Source organism: Haemorhous mexicanus, chromosome 5, assembly GCF_027477595.1.
Source record: "Haemorhous mexicanus isolate bHaeMex1 chromosome 5, bHaeMex1.pri, whole genome shotgun sequence".
Taxonomy (NCBI): domain Eukaryota; kingdom Metazoa; phylum Chordata; class Aves; order Passeriformes; family Fringillidae; genus Haemorhous; species Haemorhous mexicanus.
In genome coordinates, this window is record NC_082345.1 from 56725816 (window position 1) to 56751157 (window position 25342).

Here is a 25342-nt window from a genome sequence, read left to right on the forward strand (position 1 = left end):
AAGGGGCCACGAACCAACTAAAGACCCCCAAAGATCCCCTCCCTGGGGGAAGTCCTGGGACATTCCCACATAAGCCTGAATGCATATAAGCTGTCAAACTGTGTTGTGTGGGTGCTGGCCCCAACAGATCAAGACTGCCATGATGGCTCCAACCATGGCCATCAAAATTGCAACAATCAAGTCTTTTTGCTGGATCCACGGGCGGTGACATCTTTCCTCCCCACATATTTCCTCTTCTTCTTTCCTTCTCTTTCTTTCTTCTCCACATATATTTTCTTTGTCATATTTTTATAATTGTATGGAGAAGAAACAAAATGGCTCCTTTCCAGGGTAGCCAATTTGTTTTAAAATAAACTTGCCTCAAAAATGTACCCTGGTAATTCAGTGTCATTTTACTCTAATCCACCCCAAGGGATCTATTGACAAGAACTTCAGTTACCCTGCTTTAGAGGTTGGTTGTAACACTAAGCTAGGAAGTAGTACACATTAAAATATTCAGAATAATAGGCATTTATTTTCAGTACTATTTTCATTAAATATTGGTATAATATATCCATGTCTGAGGTAATAAATTAAAAATAAACTCAAGATTTCAGTCCCATATTTGTGCTGCATATTTTTTTTCTACCATTATACATAATTTTGAAGCAAACACACACAGTCTGTAATTCTGAATGCAGCTAGGATTATTGTTTTACACAGTCACTTTTTGTTTCACTATAATTTTGCTGAGAATGGTTATTGCATGATACACTTTTAATAGACGTTTTAGTTATACTAGAGTTTTCTATTAGATCACATATATTGTAATTATAGGAAGATGGGCATGAAGATGTGCTTCGAGCCAAGGATGGCAAATACTGAATCAGTGATAGCACATACTGCAGCATTATTGTCGGCCTTCACTAGAGCCCAGATCCAGCAAAGCCATTTCAGTGTGTGCTTAGTTTTAGACATCAGTCATTTCAGTGTCATCCATGGCCTTAATTTTTGCTGAATCAAGGACTAGCCAAATCTGTAGAACTGAATTAATAGACTTCTTTAACTGTGTGTTATTTGAAAACAGGTTTGCTGGTTTCATATTTTGTAAGATATTTTGTAATGACCTCTGTAAGATTGTTCGTATCAGTGAAGCACCCATGAAAGTTTCTAACCTGGTTCATAAATACACTATGAAAAAATAAGCAGCTACAATGACTCTCTTCTACACATTTTGTTAAAAGTAACACCTGGTTTGAAAAGTTATTAAAGTAATTTTTTCATGGTAAAATATATTTAAAAAAATAAACTCTTAATTTAATCATCTTCCATCAAACATATAAGCATGTTAAAGGGCGGGGCATAATTCAGGTATTTTCATTTATAAATGCAAGAGATTGAGTGTGTCAATCTTTTGCACTTAAATGCTGGTGGTAGTAAGGCCCTTTCAGCTAAGTCTTCATCAAGCCCACCATCAGTGAGCTAAATAAACAAACAAACACAAATTTTGCTTGCATATAACTTTTTCATAATCCTCAATTAAAAAAAAAAAAATCCTCCCTGCTTAGAAAAGAACTCTTATTTAACTGCTGCCATTAAAAAGTATACCTCACTTCCATGTTAAGATTAGTCAGTGATTCTGAATGCAAAGGATTTAAACACTCACTAAAATTGCTGTGGCATGCCATTAGACTCTTAATGTTCATAAATTGTGCTAATTCCCATTTCAATCAGGAAGCTATAGTTTAGAGTTAGAGCTAATGGTTGTCTTAGTGTTAAAGGTCTATTTCCACCAGATTTTCTTTATTCTATTTTGCAAATGACTGACAGTGCTTATGATGTGAACCTGAAAAACCGTTTGGTGTTATTACCAGAAGCTATAGTCCGTGAGAAAACTCTCCATGCTCATGCAGTGAGTTGCATTGCTGGGGGAGGGGCCGTGGCCAGCGCCGCCGTGCTCCTGGGCCGGGCCCTCAGTACTCCACCGAGCTCACCATGGCCATGGGCTCGTCAAACGTCGCCAGCCTGATCTGCTTGGGCGTGGGGAGGGAGAGCATCTCCCCGGGCTCCGCCGGCGAGTGAATCCCATTGTCCATCATGCTGGACACCTCCTCCTCATGGTCCTCGTACAGCGTGTTGATGTGCAGCAAAGGGTGGGCTGGGTTGCAGCTCAGAGCAGGCGTGGGCTCTGGCTTGACCTGGTTCAGAGCCATACTGGTGGCAGCAGCAGTGGTGGCTATGTGGTTGTGGTTGCACGTGACAAAAGCTGCAGCAGCAGGCACAGTTCTGCATGTCTCGGATGAGTACAGGATCTCTTTTGCAGGATGAGGGGTGTCTACAAGAGAACAAAACAGGCAGATAAAGGACAGGTAGTCTCCCACCATTCCAGTCCATCTGCGAGGACTGTCCTGAACCAATAAAAGCCATTGGCGGTCTCGCCACTGATTTCAGAGGGACCAGAAGAGGATCCCAAAAGGAATTTTCTTGGGACCCTTTCAGAAATCCAAATAGGAATGTTTGAAAACAGGGTTGTAAGCTCAGGGAAACAGGACAAACAAGAAATGGGGTTTCTAAATCTCACTCTTTTTTATGCATGCTCATGCTTCCTTATGTGAATGGTATTTTTGTAAAATGAAGGAAAAAAAACCCAAACAACTGAAAAGTATATTTATTCCCCTCCTAGTCTGGCCAGTGTTTTTTAAACAGTATGATTTAATGTTTTGACAAATGCAATGAGTATTGAAATCTACAGGATGGAATACAAAAGGCATCGATATTTTCAATGGGAAAAACCAGTGGTTACACATTGTAAGCCACTTGTCTTTAGAAAGAACTCAGCAATTTGTCATAAACTGAAGTCTCTCAAGAATTTATAAGTCTGTCTTACCTGATGGACTGCAATGTAGGTCTAACTCAGAAACAAAGTCGAAAATTTTTAATGTGAATAGGGAGTCACAGAGCCCCAAAACTCCAGTAATTATTTTTTGCCCTTAAAATATTCAAGCACTAATTTAGATTAAGGTAATTGAACCAGAAAACCCCAGCAGTTTTGAGGAGTTGAAATCAGAGCAGGTGACTGGATAAAGAATGCTGTAGAAGAGCTCACATGCACATTGGGGAGTTGGAGGACTCTAAGGAGCATAGGGATTTGGAAGTGACAGAAACTTTTATACCTCAAATCACTTCTTTGCTGGGCAGTGGGGTGACGGTAGAGGTCAGTCTGTCGAAGCCCAGAGGGAGGTCTTAGCTTGTAATGAGATGAGAGCCATTGCTTTAAGTACGTACAGATTTTTCTGTAACTTCAACTGCATAGTGCTTCTTTCTTATGTCAGTAGCTTACAAAAATAAACAAGAAGATATCTGTCTATCAGTTTATTTACTGATCTATCACTTTTCTTAATGTTCAAATGGCTTTCCTCATCATCCCAGCTCATGGCAATTACTGATATATGTGAAACACTCCCTTGAGTTAAGAGAGGGACAGGCTTTACAGGACCCACAGGGAACCGAGGCACAGAAAGATCATCTCCTGTGAGGCCACATGGGAAGAGAATGGCAGAAATCCTGAATCCCTGACCAGCACCCACACTTCAGAGCATCCATCCTCTGGTCCACATAAGACCCAGGGCAATTTAAAGTGTGCGTGAAGAACAATGTCAACAAGCCGAGTTTCGATTTTCTAGGCGACAAACATATGACAGCCCCTGAGAGTTGTAGTCTAAGAGATCTTTTTTCCACAGGCAGCTTTAACTGCCATTAGTAGTCCCCCACACCCCTAAGGGGCTATTACTGCTTAGGGTACTGGTCATCTACCATGGCAGTTTCCATATGACTTGAAAATAAGGCAGGTTTGAAACGTGCCAGGTGCTGGTGGAGCAGGAAGGGTATCATGGAAGCCAAACGCTCCTCATTTCCTTGGCAAGGCATGACCACATTTGTAGTTGTGAAAACCTGCTTACAATTGAAACATTACCCACACCAACAGCCTGCAGCCTGTTTTGTACAGCTCTACCTGTAATTATCCTTACCCTCCATACAGTTGTTTAAGAGAGAGAACCTCTATTTCTGAGACCTGCAAACCTTGAGATTACTAACTATCCCCAAATCTAGCAAGGTAGGTCAAACAGTTTCAATAAACTCTGAGTTCCTTAAGATTGCTATGTAAATTATGGCCTATGAAGGTGGTATGGGCATTATGGCATACTGTACCTTTGAGAGAGGAGGTAACATGCACTACAACATTCTCTTCCTGGTTTAAAAATCCACCCTCTTGGCTTTTTGACGTAGGCATCGAGGGCATGGCTTGAACCTCTGGCTTGGGTTTTTTGCTACTGAGTATATATGGATGAACATCCAAGGAAAAGTGCCGTGTGTGCTTTTTTTCACTGCTTGTGCTTGGGATGGCGTTTGGCTCGCTCTTGTGAGCGGACGATTGCTGTGAGGTCTTTGCAGCAGACTCCAACAAAGGAGCTATAAGGCTGTCTGTTGCTGTTTTCCTCCGCACAGGCTTCGGCTTATCAGGCTTATGGTTCTCAACCTTCATAATGGCTAACTGCTCCTTGAACGGCTGGGGAAGGGGATTGGTAGTCGGGATCCATTTCATCTTCTTCCTTGGCCTCTTAATGATGAGCTGTTCATTGGCATCAATGTCTGCTGGATCAACGCTTGGGTCTATGGTCTGGATCCCTGAATCCCGCATGGTTGGAGTGGCGTCGTGGTTAGACTGCGCCAGCGCCGCGAGCAGCTGGCGTACCACGTTGTCGTACATCAGATCGCTCTCGTTCGTAATAAAATCCAGACGGTTCAGTGATTTTATGTGGTCCCTGTTTTCATTACAAAACATGGCCAAAATATTAATATCACAAAACTGGGACTTCTGCCACTGTTTCTTGGTCTTTATTCCGACTTTGTTCAGTTTATCAAATATGAAGTTAGACTTGCGAAATATGAAGAGGTGAATCAAGTTGATGAGGATTATCAAGTTCATGAAGCAGAGGAGAACGATATCTACACCAGCAATAATCCGCTGCAGCTGGACAGATGGCAGTTTACAGTTCACTCTGATGTGCAATTTGGAGCTGCTCGTTTTGTCTGGAGGCTCACCTAGTGCACACGTAAATTCATTTTGCTTCTGTGTAGCATAGTAGGTGGATAAGTATGTGATTGGTATGATGCTTAAAAAAATGATGAACAGATGTCTTGCAAGATAAAGCTTAGCTAAAAAGTTACTTCGTCCTCTTCTTTCCAGATATTTCTCAAACAAGTTCTGCTCAGGGCTTTTTTCCTTTTCTGCATTCTCAATGATTTCTCTTTTCTCTCTCTCGGTTATTCCTGGGCCTTTGGACTGAATCTGTTTCTCTATTTTTGGTGCCCGCCCTTCAGCTGCACGGTGGTAGCAGTTATCGATCTCCTGAAGCAAAAAATTAAGCTCCGAAGTCAGTCGAGTGGAGGCCAGAAATTCCCAGCCCAGAGCTGGAATGTACATTATCCCAGCAAAAGCAAGCAGTGCATAAGGTAGGAACTTATGCTCAAACAAGGAGGGCCAGTGGCTGGCATCAACTCCTGGCAAGGCATCTTTTAATTCTGTCCAACAATATCCTCTGGCATACAAGGCTTGATCGCGGGTGAAGTTGTGTGGTGTGTAACAGTATATTGGCTCCTCTGTATAACAGAGAGAAAAGTCACTGCTGTGCATTTAACCTACAAAAGGGGCTCTGGAAAATAAACATTTCAAATTATATCAATTTTATTTTACTGTATCTTCTCATGACCATTAAGCCCTCCACATCTATTAGCCAGCTCAGGCTGCACACATCCTCACAAACCCTACGGCAAAACTATTTACCTGAAAGTTTGTGAACGAGCCTGAGCTAGAAATGTCAGCAAGAAATACATTTTTGGTTTAATGACCGCTCTGAAAACAATATCCTAAGCAACTCTGATGTGAACTCTGTAAAGCTAAAAGACCTGATATTCACTACAATGTCAGTAGCTGAGGATGTTCCAAGCAAATGCTGAAAATCATATGAAATTTAAGGTTCATCCCAGCTAGGCATTCTTCTAGATAGAAAAAAGTTAGACATAGCTTAAGGGAATGTTTTTAATAATTAATAACAAAGTCAACTCATTTGATATAGAAAAAATGAAACTCGAGACATACAAGGATTTAGTCAACTGTACCCTTCTCAGCTAATATTCTTGAATAAAAGTGTGACTGACCAGGACAGAATCTGGTTTGTTAACTATTTATCAGTATGAAAATTTAATTCTGCATTTGAAACTGTAAGTTTGGGATTTTTACACAATGTGTAATTAAATGCAACTCGCCCTCAGACAGTATTATGGAAGAAACAAATACTGTGGATCAAGAAAGAAATAAGACAAAGTAATAGGAGAGAAAGTATAGCAAGGATTATTAAATTCACAGTGATGCAATTTTTGTCACAGGAAATGTTTCAGTCATATTCTGCTGGAGGTGGAATGGTTTGTCAAAGGAAATTACACCACATTCTTGTCTATTTTAACACTCCTTCTAAACATTTGTATTTTACCATCGTCATCAGAATGCTGACATAAAGGTCCTGACCCAGTAGATAAATTATGTTCTTACATGATAATTTTTTTTCTAGCAATACATGAAAGAAAGAGAGAAAAACTTGTGAAAGCTAAAGCAGCATTAATATCCCAAAGAACAAGGACCATTATGAAGACATCCTTTTAAAGAGGAAGACCATGTTTTCATGTTTTGACAGGTAGAACAACAAGAATATATTTTACAGTGTTCTGGCACAGCTTTGAAAAACTTCCCAGAATGAGACACATAGGAGGAGGGATGCTCTCTTGACTTGAGAATCGCTCAAGAACATCAAGTCTGCTCTGGCTCTGAATGTAGTCTGCAATTCAGCTCAAGAACAGCTCCCTGGAAGAGCATGGTGGCACTGTTCTCTTTATAATAAAAATGAAAAAAAAATCATATTGATAACAACAAATAGAATATTAAAAATCAATAGGCAGCTCCCACTAATCTTTCTGGCTTAACAAATGACTCCTACTTGACCAGTTACTTTTCACATGTGAGCAAAGCAAAAGTTAGTTCTTTGGTGTGAAGGTACAAACCTCTTCTGTGACCTAGAGAGAATTAATACTACCAACTAAAACAGAGTTGACAGAGTAAGTGCTGCTACTCAAGACAGCATGTAAAGTGAGCATGTCCTGCAAATACTTTGATATAGTTTTTGAAGACTATTTTAAAATTATCTAACTTCAGCCTCAGAGGATAGCTTAAAAGCACTTCCATTTAGACGATTTTTGTGTACTTACAGATATATGTAACAAGAAAAATGCTCATTGACTCCCTTGATTTCATAACTACACCGCCTCCCAACCCTACCCATAAATGGATGCATACAAAAAATTTAATCTCCTACTATCAATGACTTATTGTAGAATTCACCAGAAGACCAAACAGATTCCTGTGTGAAAATGTTCCCATGGAGTAAAAAAAGGCAAAGCAGAATGCTATGTTTCTCAAAAACAGAAATTTTTTTAATTGGGTATCCCTAAGCCCAGTAGAACTTTCCAATATGAAATCAAGTTTTCTGTGGCATACATGAGTTCATTTCTCCTAGGTCTCAACATCACAAATACTTGGGAAAACAGTAGCAAGTATTCCTACAAATCAGCCATAAGGATTATTTTTTTAATCCTGCATCAGTTACTACTATAAAATAAATTGATTAGTTCTTTCAGTTCTCTTCACTGAGACCCAAAAGCTAGGGTGACTTTTGCCAAAATTGTGTGTATATATATATATATATATATATATATATATATATATATATATATATATACCCAACAACAATGCAATATCTTTTTCCTTTATAAATGAAAAAAAAGAAACAAATGAAAATATCTTAACATTTTACATTTACATTGGACAGATCACTGAGAGACTAACTGCACTCCATCCATTGCCACTGCTTTGGTGAAAAAAATCTAAAGAGCTTCAGAACTTGAGTTTGGACAGACCAGCTGCATTACAGGCTACAAAATGAGTCTGTCCCAAGCAGTAGGAAAAGTAACCTCACTTGAGAGGAATTTGTTCTCTTTTTTCTGATAAACTTGTTTTTATCTGACCCAATTGTCTGTGAGGTTGCAAAAGATCTCTGATTTATTTGGTCAGCTGAGCATGGTGTCCCACTCTTACTCAATGTTTTGTACCTTGTTGCTACTAGTCTAGTATTTTCTTTGCATATTTGCAAAATTGGCATGATTTTCACTGTATAAATCCCATGACCCTTTAGACAAAAACAAATCCTCTGTGGAGCCAGTGGGACTTCTGATAACTGATTGAAGTGAGAGCAGTGGGGTTCCAAGACTATTTTATTCAAAAAGTATTTTCTAATATAGAATCAAAGAATCACAGATTGGTTTTGGCTGTAAGGGATCTTAAAGATCATCTAGTCCCAGCTCCCCTGCCATGGGCAGGGACACCTTCCACTAGACCAGGCTGCTCAAAACCCCATCCAGCCTTGCCTTGAACACTTCCAGGGATGGAGCTGCCACAACCTCTCTTATCTTTGAGCTATATTTACTGTCAGAGAATGCCATAAATTTTAGTACAGTTATTCCACAGGGATATTTAGCTTAACCCTCTCATCACAGGACTTGACTCACAAAGCATTGCATCAAACCTGGAAGCTCAATCCCCTAGAAAATTGTCCAGACAACTGAGAAGAGAGGAATTCCATTCTGAAGTGATTCAAAGCAAAAGAGTCGTTTAGCTGTTGCCTAGACGAAGAACCTGTCTCTCTGCACTGACAAGAGGCTGCCAAGCAGGATCCACACCAAGTTTTGAGTTAGTTTTTGTGAATGTTACTTCTTAGACAGTAGCACCATTTAACCTGGCATTTAACAAACACCCTGAAGGTGTTTGATCCAGGTATAGTAAGGTATGGGACTGTTTCTTCTCTAGTGCAGCCTGTGTCCATCATAAGTTAATGAAAAATAAAAGCACCATGTCAATAACTAATCCTGTTGAAAGTTGGCAATGATGTACAGCTGGATATTAAAATGCAGATCTGATGAGGACAGCAAAGGAACAAGTTGTTCTCACACATATAACTCACTTAGCTGTGAGACCTCTGCTTAATGCACTTTGAAGAAGACCCAGCAGATTTTTTTTGGTTTTACAATGTTCTCCTGATAGGTAAGTATGCATTAAAAGATTGCAATGGTGCTGAAATCATAGTCCTGATGTTGGATCACGCCATATACAAAACGCATTTGCTTTTAACTTTATATTCATAAATATAGAAAGTTTCTACTGATACTCTTATTTCATGCTGAAAATAAGATGCAGTTTATGAAGGCCCTTTTTCATATAGCCATTCCAGCCACCATGAAACACAGCTTTTTCCTGAGATGCCACAGTTTAATTGCATATGGCAATGAAGTAAAAGTGTTGTAAAGAAATTTTTTTAAAAGCTTAGGGAGCATTATTATGGGGCTGAGTGGATTGGTCATCCTCTCAATGTTGTCTAGTCTAATGCCCATAAAAATAATGTCTCTCTGCTCCTTGAAAGATATATTCCTAATAATTACTACATTGAAAAATAAAAAAAGGCTTTGATGGTAATATGTGATGGTTTTTCATACTAACTTAAGCCTAAACATGCATGCTAAGAAGCTTCATTTTCCTTTCTTCAATATGTCAGATGTTTTCAACAATTGTACATAAATACATTTTATCCTGCTCACTATTCACCTAAGTAGCTTCTAGAAATCTGCAGAACTGTCCTCTAGGATAAGGTATGAGAGAGATCTGACTGCATTTTTCAGACATGCAATCAAGATGAAATAAACAACACAGAATTACTTAGTTGTGTAATACAACTGATTGTGTTATGCCACTTGAGAAATTAAAATCCCTTGGCAGATAAGTTTTTTCACGTGCTTTATTCTGCAACATCTCACCCCATCCCATCATTTTAAGCATTTCTGAAAGGGAGAGAAGTGACTTGAGCAAGGTATTGTGGTACGGAAGTCGCACCTCAGGGGAATGAAAGTGCATGGCTGCAGAAGACATTCAAGGCAGGGAGAGGGATAATGGAAGGGGTTGTGCTCAAAATAAACTCTTTAGAAAGAATCCAGACAGTATGGAAAAGAGTGAAGTCAGAGTACTGAAGCTAGGAGCTGTCAAGTCTGCTGCTTTTAGAAAAGACTTGGAGAAATGCTTGTGGGCTTCCTGCAGGCACACACTCCAACTCCTACTGCTCCCAATCCAAGGTCAGCCACCTCCTTTCAGTGGTTCCCCAACCTCCAGATACTTTATATACTTTAATATACATTCAACTGTCCTATTTGAGAGGCCCTGAATTAAACACCATTTTTTCAGGCTGCACGTGCTGGGCATGAAAATATGTTAGAAAAATAAATCTGCTAAATTTTAAACTGGAGTTATAATACTCCAGGTTCTGGATTCCTCAGGAAAGGAGCTAGAATGCTGAGGTTTGGGGTTGGAACCCTTGTAAAACTTCCCACTACAGAAATGAATCTCAGATGTGGAAATGGAAAAACCAGCGGAAAAATCTGATGACTGCTGTTCCTAGACCATTTTCTGAAATTATACCACAACGCAAAATCACAGAAATGCTGAGTCCCACATCCCACTCAAAGTAGTCAGGACTGATTTCAGACCAGCTTGATTAGGGCTTTGTCAGTCTGAAAACCTTCAAAAGCTACTCAACCTGCCTCTGCATCCTGCTCAGGCAGAGACAATGCTTGATTGTCCTCAAAGTGGATTTTCATCTTCTTTAGGTCATGTCCAGCAAGAAAGGCTGATCCATGCAGCAGTATTTCTTTCATTTTTGACAAACAGCCATTTCAAAAAACGAATGCAATGGCCAGTTGCATTAAGAACACATCCAGTAAAATACAGCTAGAAAGCTGTCACAGACATGCATGTGGCTGGAGCTCAGGCCTCAGGATTGCATCTCAACAGAGGGAAGAGGTGCCAGGAGCACAGCTCACCAAGGAGGCCGTGGCAGGGCTGTGTGTGTGTGTGCATACACGTGTGCATTTATTTGCCCATCTATAACAAGAAACACTTTGCAAGGAATGTGGCCTAAAATGACACTGTCAAGAAGATATGGTGAAACTGTAGATGTGCATCACCCTCCACTGTTTATTCAAAGTTAAGATTTTACAAGTCTTTCTGGGAAAGTGAGTGAATTGCATCTAACACACTCACCACTCAAAAATAAAGGTAACAGTGACAATCTCTTAGCATTCAATGCTGTGAAATTCAGATCTGCTCCTGAAAATACTTAAGCAACTGCAGGCATTGGGCATTTCCCTTAAGTCAGTGTGACTACTAGCCGTGCATGAAATCTGGCATATGCATCTGTCTTTGAAGAAATGATGCTGTAGCTACAAAGCTTCTAAAATATTATTATGAGCAAAAGTTATTTAAATAAATGTGGACAGCACATTTAGAGTGCTTTGGTAGACATTACAAAAAAAGGAAAATATTAATAATAAACAGTATATGCTCCTACACAACAGGGCAAATGATTTTTTTATACCTAATGCATTCCCAGTGGAAAAAAGTATATTTGCCAAAATATAAACCATGATAACAAATTGTAAATACTTCCTGTGACCTCCAGCTTTTAGAATTTACTCTAGAAAAAGAAATCACACTTCATTAATCTTCCCACTGAAATGCATTATTTAGCATTCCAATGCAATTATTGAGTAAAGCAAAAGAAACAGTAAAATTTTCCAACAGCAGACAGAAAAAAATGAAACAGTTTTGAGAAAATATAATACAAAAATGAAAAAGAAAAAAATTTTTTTTCAAGGCAAGAATTCAATTCAAGGCAAAAAATGCCTCTTGTGTGAAGATTTCTTCAAGGATCTAGTTAACATTCAGCATGACTGGCACTACCCCACACAGGTGTAGGCAGCAGAATTGGTGATTAGGTGCTGCTGAGCAGGCTGCATCTCCCAGGACAAGTGCCTAAACACTCGAGCTGGAGACCCAAGCTAAGTGTCAGGTAAGTATTGATAACTATAGTTACTGAGTTAAATATACTGCAGACTCATGCTAGCCTAGTGCTTCCTAGCAACTGGCACTCTGCCCTCTTAAAGAGAGCTCTACATCATCCTCATTCCTGTGCCCCACCTGCCTCTGAAGATAAGCTGGCAATCCAGTCAAGGTCTCTGAAGCACTCCTTGTGCAGTCCTCTCCACTCGTCTCCAAGCAGAAATTCAACATTTAGGTAGAATCTCTGAATCTCCCTGCCCATCACTTCCCAGTACCCACATTTCTAACAGACAAAATAAATTAGAAACTCCCTGAATTCAGCAATAAATGCCAGTATTTAACAAGAGTATTCCTTATCATACTGCTTTGTGGCACATACATGTAAGCAATCTGACATACATGCCTCATTCAGCTTGGGTACTAAAAGGATTGCACAAGAAAGCAGGTAGCAAACTGTTTATTTTTAGAAACAGAAATAATTTATTTAGTACTTTTTCAGCAATTTTTAAATGGAAAAGAAGAAATGCCCGGGATCCTCTTCTCTCTGCAAAAAATGAATAAAGAACGTTTATGTTACTGAGGTAGAAAATGTAGTCTAAGACAGTAAATTATTATCTAAACATTATACATGTCTTCCATTCCAGTCACACAGTCCTCAAGGAATATGTAATTCTGCTTCTGTTTTTTGAATGATTTTAACAAATGCTAGCTAATACCCAAATTAACTGTCAGCAAAGAGAAAAACTCACTTAATTTAAGTAGTTTATTTCAACTACTTTATTTAAAGGATATTTAAATGTTAGAAATTAGTACAGGGTAAGGATGGATCCTTGAATTTAATTTTGTATGTCATACAGTCCTATTTAATTCACTGAGTTTATTCATATGAATGAGAAAACATCCATCAAACTAAGACTTAGCAAGCTAATTATTAAGAATTACTATTTTTTACTGAAATAAAGAGGCAATACCTTTACCTTTGTTAGGAAATATTCTTTCCAGTCTGAATACAGGTTCCATGCCCATGAAGTCTTCCTAAGGTACAAATTTCTCCATGATCAGCAAAGCCTTTTTTTGCCCAATCTCTGAAACCACTTGTCCTGTTTAAGAAAAAAATCTTGAAAAGAAAGTCCCTAAAAAAATGAGACAGGAAACCACTGCTGCTATTAGGTTTTATTGGCCTATACTCTGTAGGAATTAGTCATAAAGAGTGAGATGTAGATAAGCAATTTCAAAGATTGATTGGCAATGGCTCACCCATAACGGTAACTGAAGTGCAAGGACAGCAGCAGGTCTCCCTGTATTTCCAGTTTGGGTCTTTTTGCCTGGCAGGACTGCTGTTTGAACTGCATATATTTTGGATCTGTAGAGTCAATGAACTAACAATGCACTTTCCTAGTGTACATATAAATTTACAGAACCATATTCCCTGTATGTAATAGACTCTGGCTCTTCTAAAAGTAGCTGGTGCGCTCACCCTTCCCGGAAATCTGAGGCTTCAGGCTTTGTACACCTGCCCAGGTTAGCCAGGAAAAACAGACACCTACTGCTGCTCCTCTGGTGTGTGGGAAATAGCAACAGTTATGAGGAAGGTGCAGAAACACTTAGATGAAATGCCTTAGGCTGCTCCTGCAGAGGAATGTGTCCTCAATAATGAGCTGCCCTCTACCATGTAGTGGCCATGCAGCACAGTGGTAAAGTCACTGAACAGAGAGCTTATTTATAGTGACTGACTACTGGTGCCAAGATTTGAGGGAAGATTAGATCTGAATTTAAAGGAATGTATTAATCTAAATATAATTAACAAAACTTAGCCATGCAGTTAGTCCTACAAAAGAGATGTGAATAACATTTACTTCTAAATTTAGTGCTTGCATGAGGAGGTGAGTGGAATTTCAGTGATGTACAGATCTTCTGCATAGGAGAAGTACTAAAGTGCGAAAATAATATTTTTATGTTCTGCAGAGGTCAAAAATTGCCCGCTAAAGACGGAACCCCAAAGCAACCACATGCACTCAGACAGTATGATAAAGTGGACTGCAGTAACACCTGAAGGAAACTGCAAGAATAAATGCTGAAATGAAATGAAACATGAAAATCCAGTGAAACTGATGATACATGAACAATGGTGGCTTCTTAAATCAAGGGTCGAGTACAAAATGCAACCACAGGAAGCAACAGGAAACAGCATGTTCTTTCTACTGAATTATTATTATTTAATGACTAGAAATTAAAAAGATGGCTTGTATTAAGTACCTCTTGGCATAAACACAGCACCCGGAAAAGTTCATATTGAAAAAGAAGAAAAGGACCAACAGTTAGCTCATTAGGTAATAACATTATTTTAATAACACAGTATTTAGAGGGCAGAGATGGCTGGTCTACTGCTTTTGGAAAACTGGTTCCTCCATGTGTAGAGCAATTGGGTTTTGTGAAGCATCAGAACTGTTTTGATTCATCACAGAAGAGACAGAACAATCTGCCACCCGAGGCTCCCAAGGGCTCTGCCACTTCCAGTGTGGAGGTCTCCTACCTCCTGAGGAAAACATCAGTCTCGCAGAAGATAAGGTACCTCAGCCTCAAAATGTGAAATAATTACTTCATCATAAAACTAAAATTAAACTAAAACTCCAGAAATAGTCACTGGGCTCTGAGCTGCAAAAACCACACCACACATCTCAGCACCTGGCTTCAGCACTACTCCATGAGCCTGCACGATAGCCTTGGTGCCACTAAAGAAAAGCAAACAAATCCCCAAAGCTCGCTAACTATGCCTGCTATCACAGTGAACAGCTGCACTTCCCCATTCAAATGCAAGAGTATAATACATGCCCGGGACAAAATCCCCAATGATGAAATATGCGTCCTGGTTTCAGTGTTTTTCTTAGAATAAATCCCGTATCATGTGAAAAAGAAGGAATCTACAAGAATGATGCTGGTCTACTGTGAAATTATTCAGCTTTTGTAATTAAACATATACACGTACTGAGGGTGTCCACTGCAGCTATTTTTAATACTGCAGCATTAAAAATACTGCAGGAGGACCCAAGGAACTCAGTGATGATGCAGATTCTTCCTGAAGACTTCTATAGATGTAAGAAACCACACAAGCTGAAATTTCCTCTACATCATGGATGCATGATTTCTATCTAGTTTAGAGACAACAAAGAGCCTCAAGTACTTCAGGGTAGCTTTGAAAAGCAATCTTGACCTTACTCTTTATTTATTCACAAGGTTTCCTTTTGTCAAAGGTGAATAAATTAAATAGCTCTTGAAAAGAAATATTTTTGGCCATCTGTTCAAATCTGTTGGTTAACTGAAAGCATGTAGTAAGCTAAAATTCATCCATATTTTGGACCTCTTCCCACATATGACACTTGAAAAAATGAAGGGGTTAATAATGCAAACAAGTCATTAAAGACATGGTTAAAAAATGATGATGCATGTGTGCTGATGAAGTCTGAGAAATGGAATTTATGACATAAGAAATGTCTGCAGTCCCTAGGAACTGCAGTGGAGTGCATGGCTCATGCATTTCCTCAAGAATACCATTCTATTTGCTTTCCACCTGTGTAACAGCAAATCTTTAAATGATCAAAACTCACGAGTCCCAGCTAGTGTATCCTGTGCACACCTCGAGTTTGTGTGTGTGCAAAGGGCCCTTATCCTTTGGGAAAAATTCCACCAGCAATGCGAACAGCCAGCAGCCAAACTGCAGCCAGCCTGTGGGTGCTTGCATCATTTCAGCCCCTTTCAAAAATACGGGCTAAGAAAGCACTTAAGTGGCACTGTTACACTCCCTTAATTCTCTTTTCTCTGCTAATATCACCTCAGAACAATTTCTGCAGTGGTGTCATCAGTTTGTCATACACTAAACAATCTGGCTCTGTACTCTTAGCACTAACAAAGTCACTTGGGAAAATGCCATCTTCACTTTCTTCAAGTGCAGTTGGAGAGAAAAAAATGGAAAATAAGATCAAAAGCCATCTATTAGGTAAGTCACCTAAATAAGCATATGTAATTATCCTGACACAATTTGAAACAAATACAAATTAGAAAAGTGACCAGAAATACAAAATAAAACTCCATCTCATAATATAAAAATTTGACATATACTATTTCAAACATACTGCAGGGTGAAAAGTGAAAAAGACATTGAACTCAGGCATATACTGTATTACACAATAACGTAAGCATTGCTTATGCAAATGATTACAAATCAGAAAATATAACATAAAACCTTGAACTGATACTTCAGTCATTAAACACTGTTTCCTTCCATTGCTTTCTTATGAAAATTTTCTAGCAGGAGGATGGAGATGGTAGAGGGCTGAACTATACAACTGCTAAGAGACACAGAAATACAGCGTTTTTGAGCAACCTCTTTTGTATTTTGTAGGCACTGTTTTAAGAACCTAGCATGAAAACCAACGCCAAAGCTTGGCTTTTGACTAAAGTATAAAAATCAACTGGATGAATGCTTTGCTTTATTTTAATAAAGGACTGGCATTTAACAGCTCGGGTGGGAAAAGCAAACATGAGTGCAATACGGAAAGAATAATTCCCTGTGAACAGAAAGTGTGAGGCACTGTACAAGAGGGATATGACTTAGCAATACCGTTACAACATCAGTTTGGAAACCAAAATATTTCAATGTTGTGAAGATACCACAACAAATCCAGCAATGTAATCTCCTTTGGAACGCAGCACTCTCTGGTCCCTTACAGAGAGAACTTCCCACAGAACTTCCCACAAATCCTTATTGATGGGGTTGCTTCTCAGCCCAGAACAACACGGGAATATTTAAACCACTCACTAAAAACATTAAGTGATACAAAAAAACTAAGCAGCACATCATGAAAGCCAAGTGTCTCTCAATCTACTGGATTACAGAACAGTGTCCTGGAAGTTCAGCAAATGCCAAGAGACACTCAGCACCAAAGTGTCTCAGCCACCTGCTGCTGCAGCACCATTGCCAGTCATGGAGGAGAGGACACAGCACGTGCTGACCCAGCAGCATCCTACCTGTGGCTGCAACTTGTGTGTACTGATGCCATGGCAAAACCAGGGAGAGTGAAGGATAAAAAACATATGGAACATTAAACAGACCCACCTCAAACTGGCACTCTAATGCTCCACATTCTGCACATTTTGGGAAGGAAATGAAAATGGAAAGGCTGATGGACTGATCTTGTTGATCTATATCCATATCATTCCAGACTGACCATGCCTTGACTGAAACTTTGTAACTTAAAACCAGTTCTGAAAACCAACACAGACTACAGCTGAACTAAGACTATGTACCTTAAATCCTTACCCTCTAAAATTTAATTAAATTTGGTGTATTACCATTTCTTTCACTAAATATTAACCTAAGGCTGACTTAGGTTAACAAAGAAACACTTCTAATAAAAAGAATCCCCAAACCTTTATCATAGGAAAGGGAACAATCCAGGAAGCTTCAATGCAGCAAAAATAAAAAGACAAAAGTGACAACCTATACTAATAGACATAAAATTTGCTTTACCACCAGGCAGTACCTGGTATAGCCACCTATTCATGCACTGGGAGAGCACAACACTATCAAATCTGAACTCTCTGTTCATACTGGTTGTATTTTACTTCTAGTTTGCACAGGAATAATGAACTGCTAGGAAATAAAAAGCTTGGTATGGAAATCAAACTCCAGAGAGTCAAATACAAGCATGGCTCTCTGCAAAGCACTGCATACACATCTGCATGGCTGCTCCAGAAGATGCCTAAGACTATATAGGGCGTGATAAGGGTTATGTCACATTTGGTCTCATATTTAAATAAAAAATTTAGTTGTTATCTTTAAAGCAGTAATTTTCAAACAAAAGCATAACAAACCAAAACTCCCGAGGGACCACCCACTGCATGCATTGTTACCTCAACAAGGACACTGCTATTGGAGAGATCCTTTAGCCTATGCTGCCTTCTGAGGGCCCTCTGACTCCAGGAAACCAGAAAACTCATAGTTAAATATAGATTCCATCCACTAGGTGAGAGAAAAATGCCTCAAAAACTTTCTTTATTATCCTCAAGGTCATCATACATTGGTCTTTAAATAGAGGATATGCTAGTTTTATATGAAGTCCATTCATGGTTGAGTTTTAGAAAGGGAAATAATATTCATTCTTCTTTTGTGAGTGCTCATGTAGGTTTTCTTTGTGTTGGGGAGCTGAATATTGGTCCTAGATTACTTTATGATGATCTTACGCTCAGTAAAAATATGGCTCATAGATTGATTTTAATTAACTTTCTAGGGGTGTCCTTTCTGGAATCACACTGGTTTGCTTGAAAAACAAAGGAGAATTAGGAGACTCAGAAATGACACTGCAGGAGGTTAGCTACATGACTTTCTTTCCTCCTTTGAAAAAACTTCAGGAAGTGGGGGCCAGTGCAAGAATCATATCTTACTTCAGCCATCAGAGTGAACTCTTGCCCCACTGAAATCAGTGGTCAGGCTCTTACTGCCTCCTTTGCAGCCTGAATTTAACCTTCAGGAGCACATCCTAGCAGTGTGTCTGCCCTTTGCCTTCCTCCTGCAGAGAGCTCAATTTCACCCCAAACGCACGGCCATCTAGTAGTGAAGTATGGAAACAAAACCTTATCTCCCAATACATTTTAGCTACGTTACAGTTTCATTTATATAGCAAGAGCACACCAAGGATGAAAATTCCTCTTTCTACCCTGAGCCACCAAGCATCCAGGTCTGCACAACACGGAGCGTGGCCAGGTTGAGAGCCCTCCACTCTGTTCTCATGAGACTCCAGATGCAGGACTGCATCCAGCTCTGGAAACCCCTGCACAGGAAACATCTGCCCGAGTGAGACCAGAGGGACCATGAAAACAATCAGAGGGATGGAGAACTTCTAGGACAGGCTGAGAGAATTGGGGCTGACCAGCCTGGAAAAGAGAAGATTCCAGGAAGACCTTACTGAGGCCTTCTAGTACTTAAAGGAGGCTTTTAAGAATGATGGGGACAGACTTTTAGCAGAGCCTGTATCTCAGGACAATGGTTTTAAACTGGAAAAAGGTAGCTTTGGATTGAACACAAGGAAGAAGTTCTTTACTATGAGGATGGTGAGGCACTGGAACAGATTGTCCAGAGAAGTTGTGGATGTCCCATCTCTTCAAGAAACTGTTCAAGGCCAGGCTGGACAGGGCTTTGAGCAGCCTGCTCTAATGGAAGGCATCCATGTCCATGGCAGGGAGTTGGACTATATGATCTTTAAAGTACCTTATGACCCAAACCGTTCTATGACTTTATGATACATGTAATAGAAGAAAAGCAAAATATCTAATTTAAAGTCTTTTCTAACACATTAAGTTCTGATGAATTGTGATTTTTTTTCACAATATTGGCATAGTATCTGCTAAACAATTAGGTCTTGCCTCTTATGCTACCAAAACAGTAATTAGTCATTAAATTTCTCAAAAGAAATGTAAAGATCAGAACACTCCAACTCAAGGGCAAACGAATCACTTACATGAAGAGCACATGTGTTTACCTAAACAATGACTTTGCCCATGGCACTAAAACAACATAATTAACTAGGTAGCATCTGCAGCCACAGGCAAAACAGAGTATACAATATATTATACTACAGGCACAATGATTTTTAAGGTTGTCAATTACAATCTTTTAAATAAACACCATGTTCTTTCTTTGTCCCCTGATGTCCAGCTGAACTTTGCTTTTGTTCATGCTTCCTTGCAGCCTCTGGCCCCAGCAGACTTACTGCTGCCTGGGGACTCCCAGGCTTCCCATGACGACGGGGTGCCTTCTGCACAGCCCCAGGGCAGGACACCCACCCTGCCTGACCAATTCTCACCAGACTTGTTGGACAGACTGTACAATTGGTCTTGACTTTCAGCCACACTTTGCACACACATAAACTAGATAAGAGGCTCTGATCTCCTGTACCCATGATCATGAGGATTCTTCCAAACCTCAGCAAAAGTTTTGAGAAACCACTGCTTTTAAACAACTACATTTTTGTGTCTCAAGTGAACACACCACTGTTCCAAAAGCTTTACCAATATCGATTAAGTAAGATGGTACCCCAGAAAAGGGACTTTTTTTCAGTTTAGTGGCATGATGGTATCTTCACATAGTTTGCACTGGGTATCATTACAGAATGAGAAATAATGGCAAGTATCAGATGAGTACACAAGGGCCCAAAGCAAAGTTTGGGAAGCTATTATGATATTCACAACCAAAAGGCAGCAGGTACCTTACTCAATTTCATCAGCAAAGTTTGTACTTGCATAGCTACTATTTAAATTGCACAGAAGGAGCAGTATCCAAAGCAAACAAAGTTAGATTTTTTCAAGATTGGTGATAGTGTATGGGTGAAACAACACAAACTGAGGAATAAGTAGTAAGCATGAATCCAGCTGAACTATTGTTATTACCAGGGTCAGGATCTCTGGACATGCATGACTTAGCAAAAAAGTCTGAGTAAATACTGTTTCATTAAAATAGCAACATCTGATTAAGATCACATTAAAATTAATGTAAGTTTTGCTCTTGAACTCTGTGGAAGCAGAACTGAATTCATTAACCTGGAACTCTTCGACTTAAGCTTAAAAGTATCTATTTAGTTTTATTAGATCCTCAGACCTTTTCTATTATATTCTCTTGCATATTTTTTTCCTTTTCCCATATTATTTTTCTAACTGCAGACCAATCTGAACAAACACAACATGATATAAGAGAAAAACGTTATCCCACGCTTTCCCAGAGATGTAAGGGTGTTTTCAGTGTTACCTTCTAAGTTTTGTCCTGGCAGGACACAATAGGCTACTGCTCTCTATCTTACTGGGTCAAATCAGCATACACAGCCCATAAGTAGACATATGTGACATTGCTTTTAGTCCTTCTGAAAAACAATCTGGAACACAACCGTGAGCCAAGATAATAGTCTTCCTCAGCACAAAAGAAACTCAGCAGCAGAAGTATAGGCAGATGGAGCAAATTCAACAGGCCCTCTTTGGTATCTGTGTGGACTACAGTTTAGCCTTGCAGAGGGACATCCACTGTATAAATCTGAGTCTCACACTTGATACTTCTCCATGATCTGCAGCCTCAGACAACTTCTTCACATGGAGCAAGCTACTGCTGTCTGACCAAGCAGTGAGGCATCCAGGGGCTTCTGCTAGGAATCTTGCCCTATGTCAAGGAACACACATGAAGGGGGCATGACCTTGCCTGCATCCAAGGCTGTCTTTAGGCCTACTGAGGCTCACATCTGTGCATCTCAAACAATATGAAAGCATATATGTAAGCATGCACTCTTGTGAGCTGCTGTAGGACTGTCTTTTTATTAGCTTAGTTCTCTGCAGAGGAAGTGATCACAAAACTTTTGCATCCCACACATGACCTTGAAACCTGTCTTTCAGTTGCTATGAAGAGCCAGTTTTCATGTACCCTGTACACATGGTTTCTCCGAGATACCTCCAGAAGAGCATCCAAAAGATGAGCTTCTTACTAACTGTGGCTGAAGATCTTGAGCTATAAAACTATTTTTAAAAAAACTGAGGTAGATTGGAAAAGTTTTAACTATAATTAAGAAAAATCTCCAGACCCCACTTGTAAGCAGTTATACTTCTAGGTGATTTAATTCACCTCATAATGAAAACAAGTATTAAGGACTGGAAGTCAATCCCAAAGCAGCACGCAAAGCAAGAGCCTGATTCTGGTATGTTTAACTAGTTAAGTACAGCCAATTCTCACCAACCTCACAAGCTACAGACTGCCAGGTCAGTCCTGCATACTAAAGCACTAATAATTTCCCATGGATTTTCAGTATGGAACTTCAAGGGACATTAAAAGCAGTCATGCACTGGCAGCTACACTCATCAAGCCTACAATCCACACAGCAAAACAATGTTTACACATGTGCTAGTGGCCCAAAAGGTGTCATAACAGTTTACTGGATCAGTAATTTTCAAGGCTCACCAACACTTGACCTTCTGAGACTGGTGGTGATGAGCATTCAAACCAGGCTTTTTAAACTGTTACTAGCTTATGCAAGATGACCCTCAGCAGAAACAGATACCAGTGGTTTCCACTGTCACAATCCAGCAAAGCACACTGCACGGGGCTCCATATATAGTATCAGTCTCCATGAAAGCATCAGCCTCTCCCTGGTAGGCCAGTTAGCACTCATGCTGTAGAAGTAACATCAGGACAATGCCTGACATCAGCCAGGGTCCAGCTCAGGACGTGTCCAGGATCTACCTCAAGCATTATTAACCTGCTCTGTCACCCACGCCAGCTCTCACCTGCTGCTGGGCAGCACCAGCACCTCCCCACCACTCGCCTGCCGGCCAAGGCAAGAGGCAGCAGCTGTCCCCGTCAGGGACCGCCCTGGACGGCGACACCACGACCGTGCCCAGCAAGGCAACACCACTGTCCTGTCCGCCACGACGAGGGCCAGTGGCCGCCTCCCGAGCACAAGTGGCTCTCAGGCAGCGGCCACTGCCGCCCTGCCGCTGTCCCCACCCGCCAAGGCTAGGGCTGGCTGACACCTCCCAGCACCAGCGGTCTCGTTTAGCATGCACCGGGACACGACCCTGCCCGTCGTGCCGCCCTTACCGGCAAAGTTCTTGGTGAAGACGAGGGTGACGAGGAGGATGGGGATGAGGACGGTCCCGATGGTGACCACGCGGTCGAAGGGCAGCTCCAGCTTCAGCTGGAGCAGCAGAGCCGCCAGCGCGCCCGCCTTGTCATCCTGCTGCCCCGGCAGGATGAGCTCCTTCAGCTTCTCGCCCGCCAGCAGCGCCGTGGCCATGTCGGGGTGGTTATCGATGATGTGTTGCATAAGCAGCGGCGGCGGGCGGCCTCACGCCGCCGGGCTTCCCCGGGGACGGGCGGCGCCCGCCCGGCCTGCGGGGACAACACCGACAGCGGTGACGGCGGGGCCGCGGCCGGGCCGCGCTGCCGCAGCGGCACCGTGCGCTCCCCCGGCCCCGCCGCGACCCCGGCGGCAGCGGCAGCAGCAGCGGCTGTGCGGCGCACGGCAGCCTCCCGCTCCCCGCAGCCGTGCGGAGCCATATCACGAGAGGCGGGCGGCGACACGAGATGCCCGGTGACAGCTGTGCCATTGAGCGCTGCCTCTGCTTCGCAACCCGTGCTGTACAACAGCGGCGCAGCAGCCATGCAACCAGGCAGACCGGAGCCGCCTCCCGAAGTGCTGCAGACAAGGAAGGGGGCATTTACCTGGCAACTTCGGTTCCCTCGGCTCCCGGGGGATGGTGAACAAAACCGATGGCCGGTACAGAAGAGCGGAAGCCGAAAATAAACTTACACTGGACCTTCCTGCCGAAAAATGGTCCCTGCACCACGACAAGTAATGAAATCGCTCCGGGCTCGGAGCGGGAGGTGGCTGATGTGCTGATGCACGTTACAGCAGCGGGCGGCTGGCGCTCGCATGGAAATGCCCGCCTGCACCGAGCAGCGATAGCGTGTGGAGCAGTTCAAGAAGGGGCTCACAGCCGTGGGGAGGAGGAGGCAAGAGCAGCCCGGAATGAACTGCGGGAACGCAGGGGTCCTTTAAGGCATCTCAGCGAACAGCTGGAGCCTGCGGAGCCGGGCGCGGCCGCAGCAGGGCGGCCGGGAGCGGCGCGGCCGCAGCAGCCGGTGCGGCACAGCCCATGCGGGGCTCCGAGCGCAACACGTCGCGGCGGCGGCCCCGGCGCCCGCGTCCCCGCAGGAGCCACCGCGCGGCGGCGGCCCCGCGCATGCGCCGGGCGGCCCGGGGAGCACGGCGGGCAGGGGCGGCCCCGGGAAGGTCTCGGGCACTGCCCGGAGGGACACGGGCGGCACCGGGACGGGTGGTCTCGGCACGACGGGACGAGGGCTCCCTCCCTTCGCCTGCCCGGAGCCCGCACAGGACAACTCAGGCACGGGCACGCGAGAGAGCTCCCGCGGCTGAGGGACAGAGAGGGTAGTGATGAGGGAAAGGGAAACCCTCACCCAAGCGGGCCCTGAAGGTCTTGGATGTACGGACACGTCAGGATTTAAGTGCCGCCAATAGAAAGCTCTTCCAGATGCTGTCTTTTTAAAGCACACCTGGGGTCGGCCACACCTGGTAAAACAGCCTAGGAGCAGAGGACTTGCCGAAAGTGCAGAAGCCAGCTTTCACCCACAGCCTCTCTTGTTGTCCAGACCTGTGTTTTCACAGAGATGGCCACACCTTGCTGTCCTTCTGTGGAACAGGTTGGGAACGGAGCACGCATTAACACTCTGGGAAAGAGCTACAGCACACAGCATCAAAGGAGGCCATATGTGCTGCATCATAGCCTGCAGCAATGGTGTAAAAGACAAAAGCTCCAGGTCACAGATCCTGCTTCTTGTTTATGGATTTTATATTTAGCAGTACTTAGATCAAAACCAGAGATAAACTTAAACAAATATTGCTGATATTTCTCTCAAAGATTTGCAGTTGTCATCTGCAACTCATATGAGTAAGGCAGGGATTTTTATTTTTGCCTTGAAATTTTCATTTCCCTGGTCACTGTGAACAGTATGATGGTTGTGTTTATTACTCAAGTTTAAATATTAGGTGCAAGCTTTAAATGATACTTCTTGGCAGGGGTCCTTCCATCCAGGCAGGGAGAAAATGAGCAAGGCAAGCGGGATGTCCTGATGACTGAGCAAGGATCCCAGGCAGCAGACACAAAGCTGTTGGTGCCACTTGCTCCTGAAGAGTGCTGAAGATCAGAAGGCATTAGAGCCTAAACCTTAACCTATAACCATCACTCGTTTCATTTTCCCTGCTTCTAATCCTCCATGGGCTCTGCCTCTGTTGGTTTTCTGTAAGGACTGACACACAGTGTCTGCCTCATAGGCAGAAGGCAGGGAGGAGAGGCACCCTTTTCTCACCCCCTTGTCCAGGTACAGTGGGTACTTGTGATGTAGTGCAGCAGAGAGTTCTTGGTCACCAGCTGTACCTCAGGCAGGGCAAGTTAGGAGGCAGAGCAGTGAGGATCCTGGTGTGGTGAACTTGGGAACAGAGTACAGCCTGTGTTGTTCCCACAGCTGAGGAAAAGTGGGGACAGTTTCTGGCTCAGGCTTCAAGCCTCAATAATCCTAGCTACCTGTGATGAGGGACAGAGGCATCAATTTCTCTTGCTCTAGCTGCATTTGGACTAGATTTGTATTTTATCAGCCTCTAATAAAGAGCTTTCCATTCCAGCAACAAAGAACCAAAATACCTGATGTTGTTACTGCTGCTGCCAGAGGGATGATACTGAGCATGGCACTGACAGCCTGAGGCAGCA

General features: G+C 42.1%; 1 protein-coding gene across 5 annotated transcripts; it reads right to left on the bottom strand.

Annotated features, from left to right (window-relative positions):
* Nucleotides 1-494: 494 nt before the first annotated feature.
* PANX2 (pannexin 2) lies at nucleotides 495-23419 on the bottom strand. Of its 5 annotated transcripts, none has more exons than XM_059847250.1 (5): nucleotides 23280-23415; nucleotides 13006-13128; nucleotides 12520-12572; nucleotides 4189-5640; nucleotides 495-2314 (listed from the first exon to the last, which is right to left on the bottom strand). In XM_059847250.1, exons 4-5 carry the CDS (start codon nucleotides 5462-5464, stop codon nucleotides 1953-1955), a joined length of 1638 nt encoding a protein of 545 aa, XP_059703233.1. In that variant the 5' UTR covers nucleotides 5465-5640; nucleotides 12520-12572; nucleotides 13006-13128; nucleotides 23280-23415; the 3' UTR covers nucleotides 495-1952. The 5 variants fall into 5 exon arrangements, with proteins under 5 accessions (XP_059703233.1, XP_059703231.1, XP_059703229.1 ...); XM_059847248.1 differs by lacking the exon at nucleotides 23280-23415 and adding an exon at nucleotides 22656-22796; XM_059847246.1 differs by lacking the exons at nucleotides 12520-12572; nucleotides 13006-13128 and adding an exon at nucleotides 22656-22946 and having other exon boundaries at nucleotides 23280-23419.
* Between the last annotated feature and the right edge of the window lie 1923 nt (nucleotides 23420-25342).

What these genes read in the sequence shown, in the direction of transcription:
- PANX2 (XM_059847246.1), bottom strand. Translation starts at nt 22,881, where the DNA reads ATGCAACACATCATCGATAACCACCCCGACATGGCCACGGCGCTGCTG. An exon ending in CTTCACCAAGAACTTTGCCG is followed by an intron (nt 5,641 to 22,655) that starts GTAAGGGCGGCA and finishes TCTGTTATACAG; the next exon opens with AGGAGCCAATATACTGTTAC. An exon ending in TGTTACCTCCTCTCTCAAAG is followed by an intron (nt 2,315 to 4,188) that starts GTACAGTATGCC and finishes GTTCTCTTGTAG; the next exon opens with ACACCCCTCATCCTGCAAAA.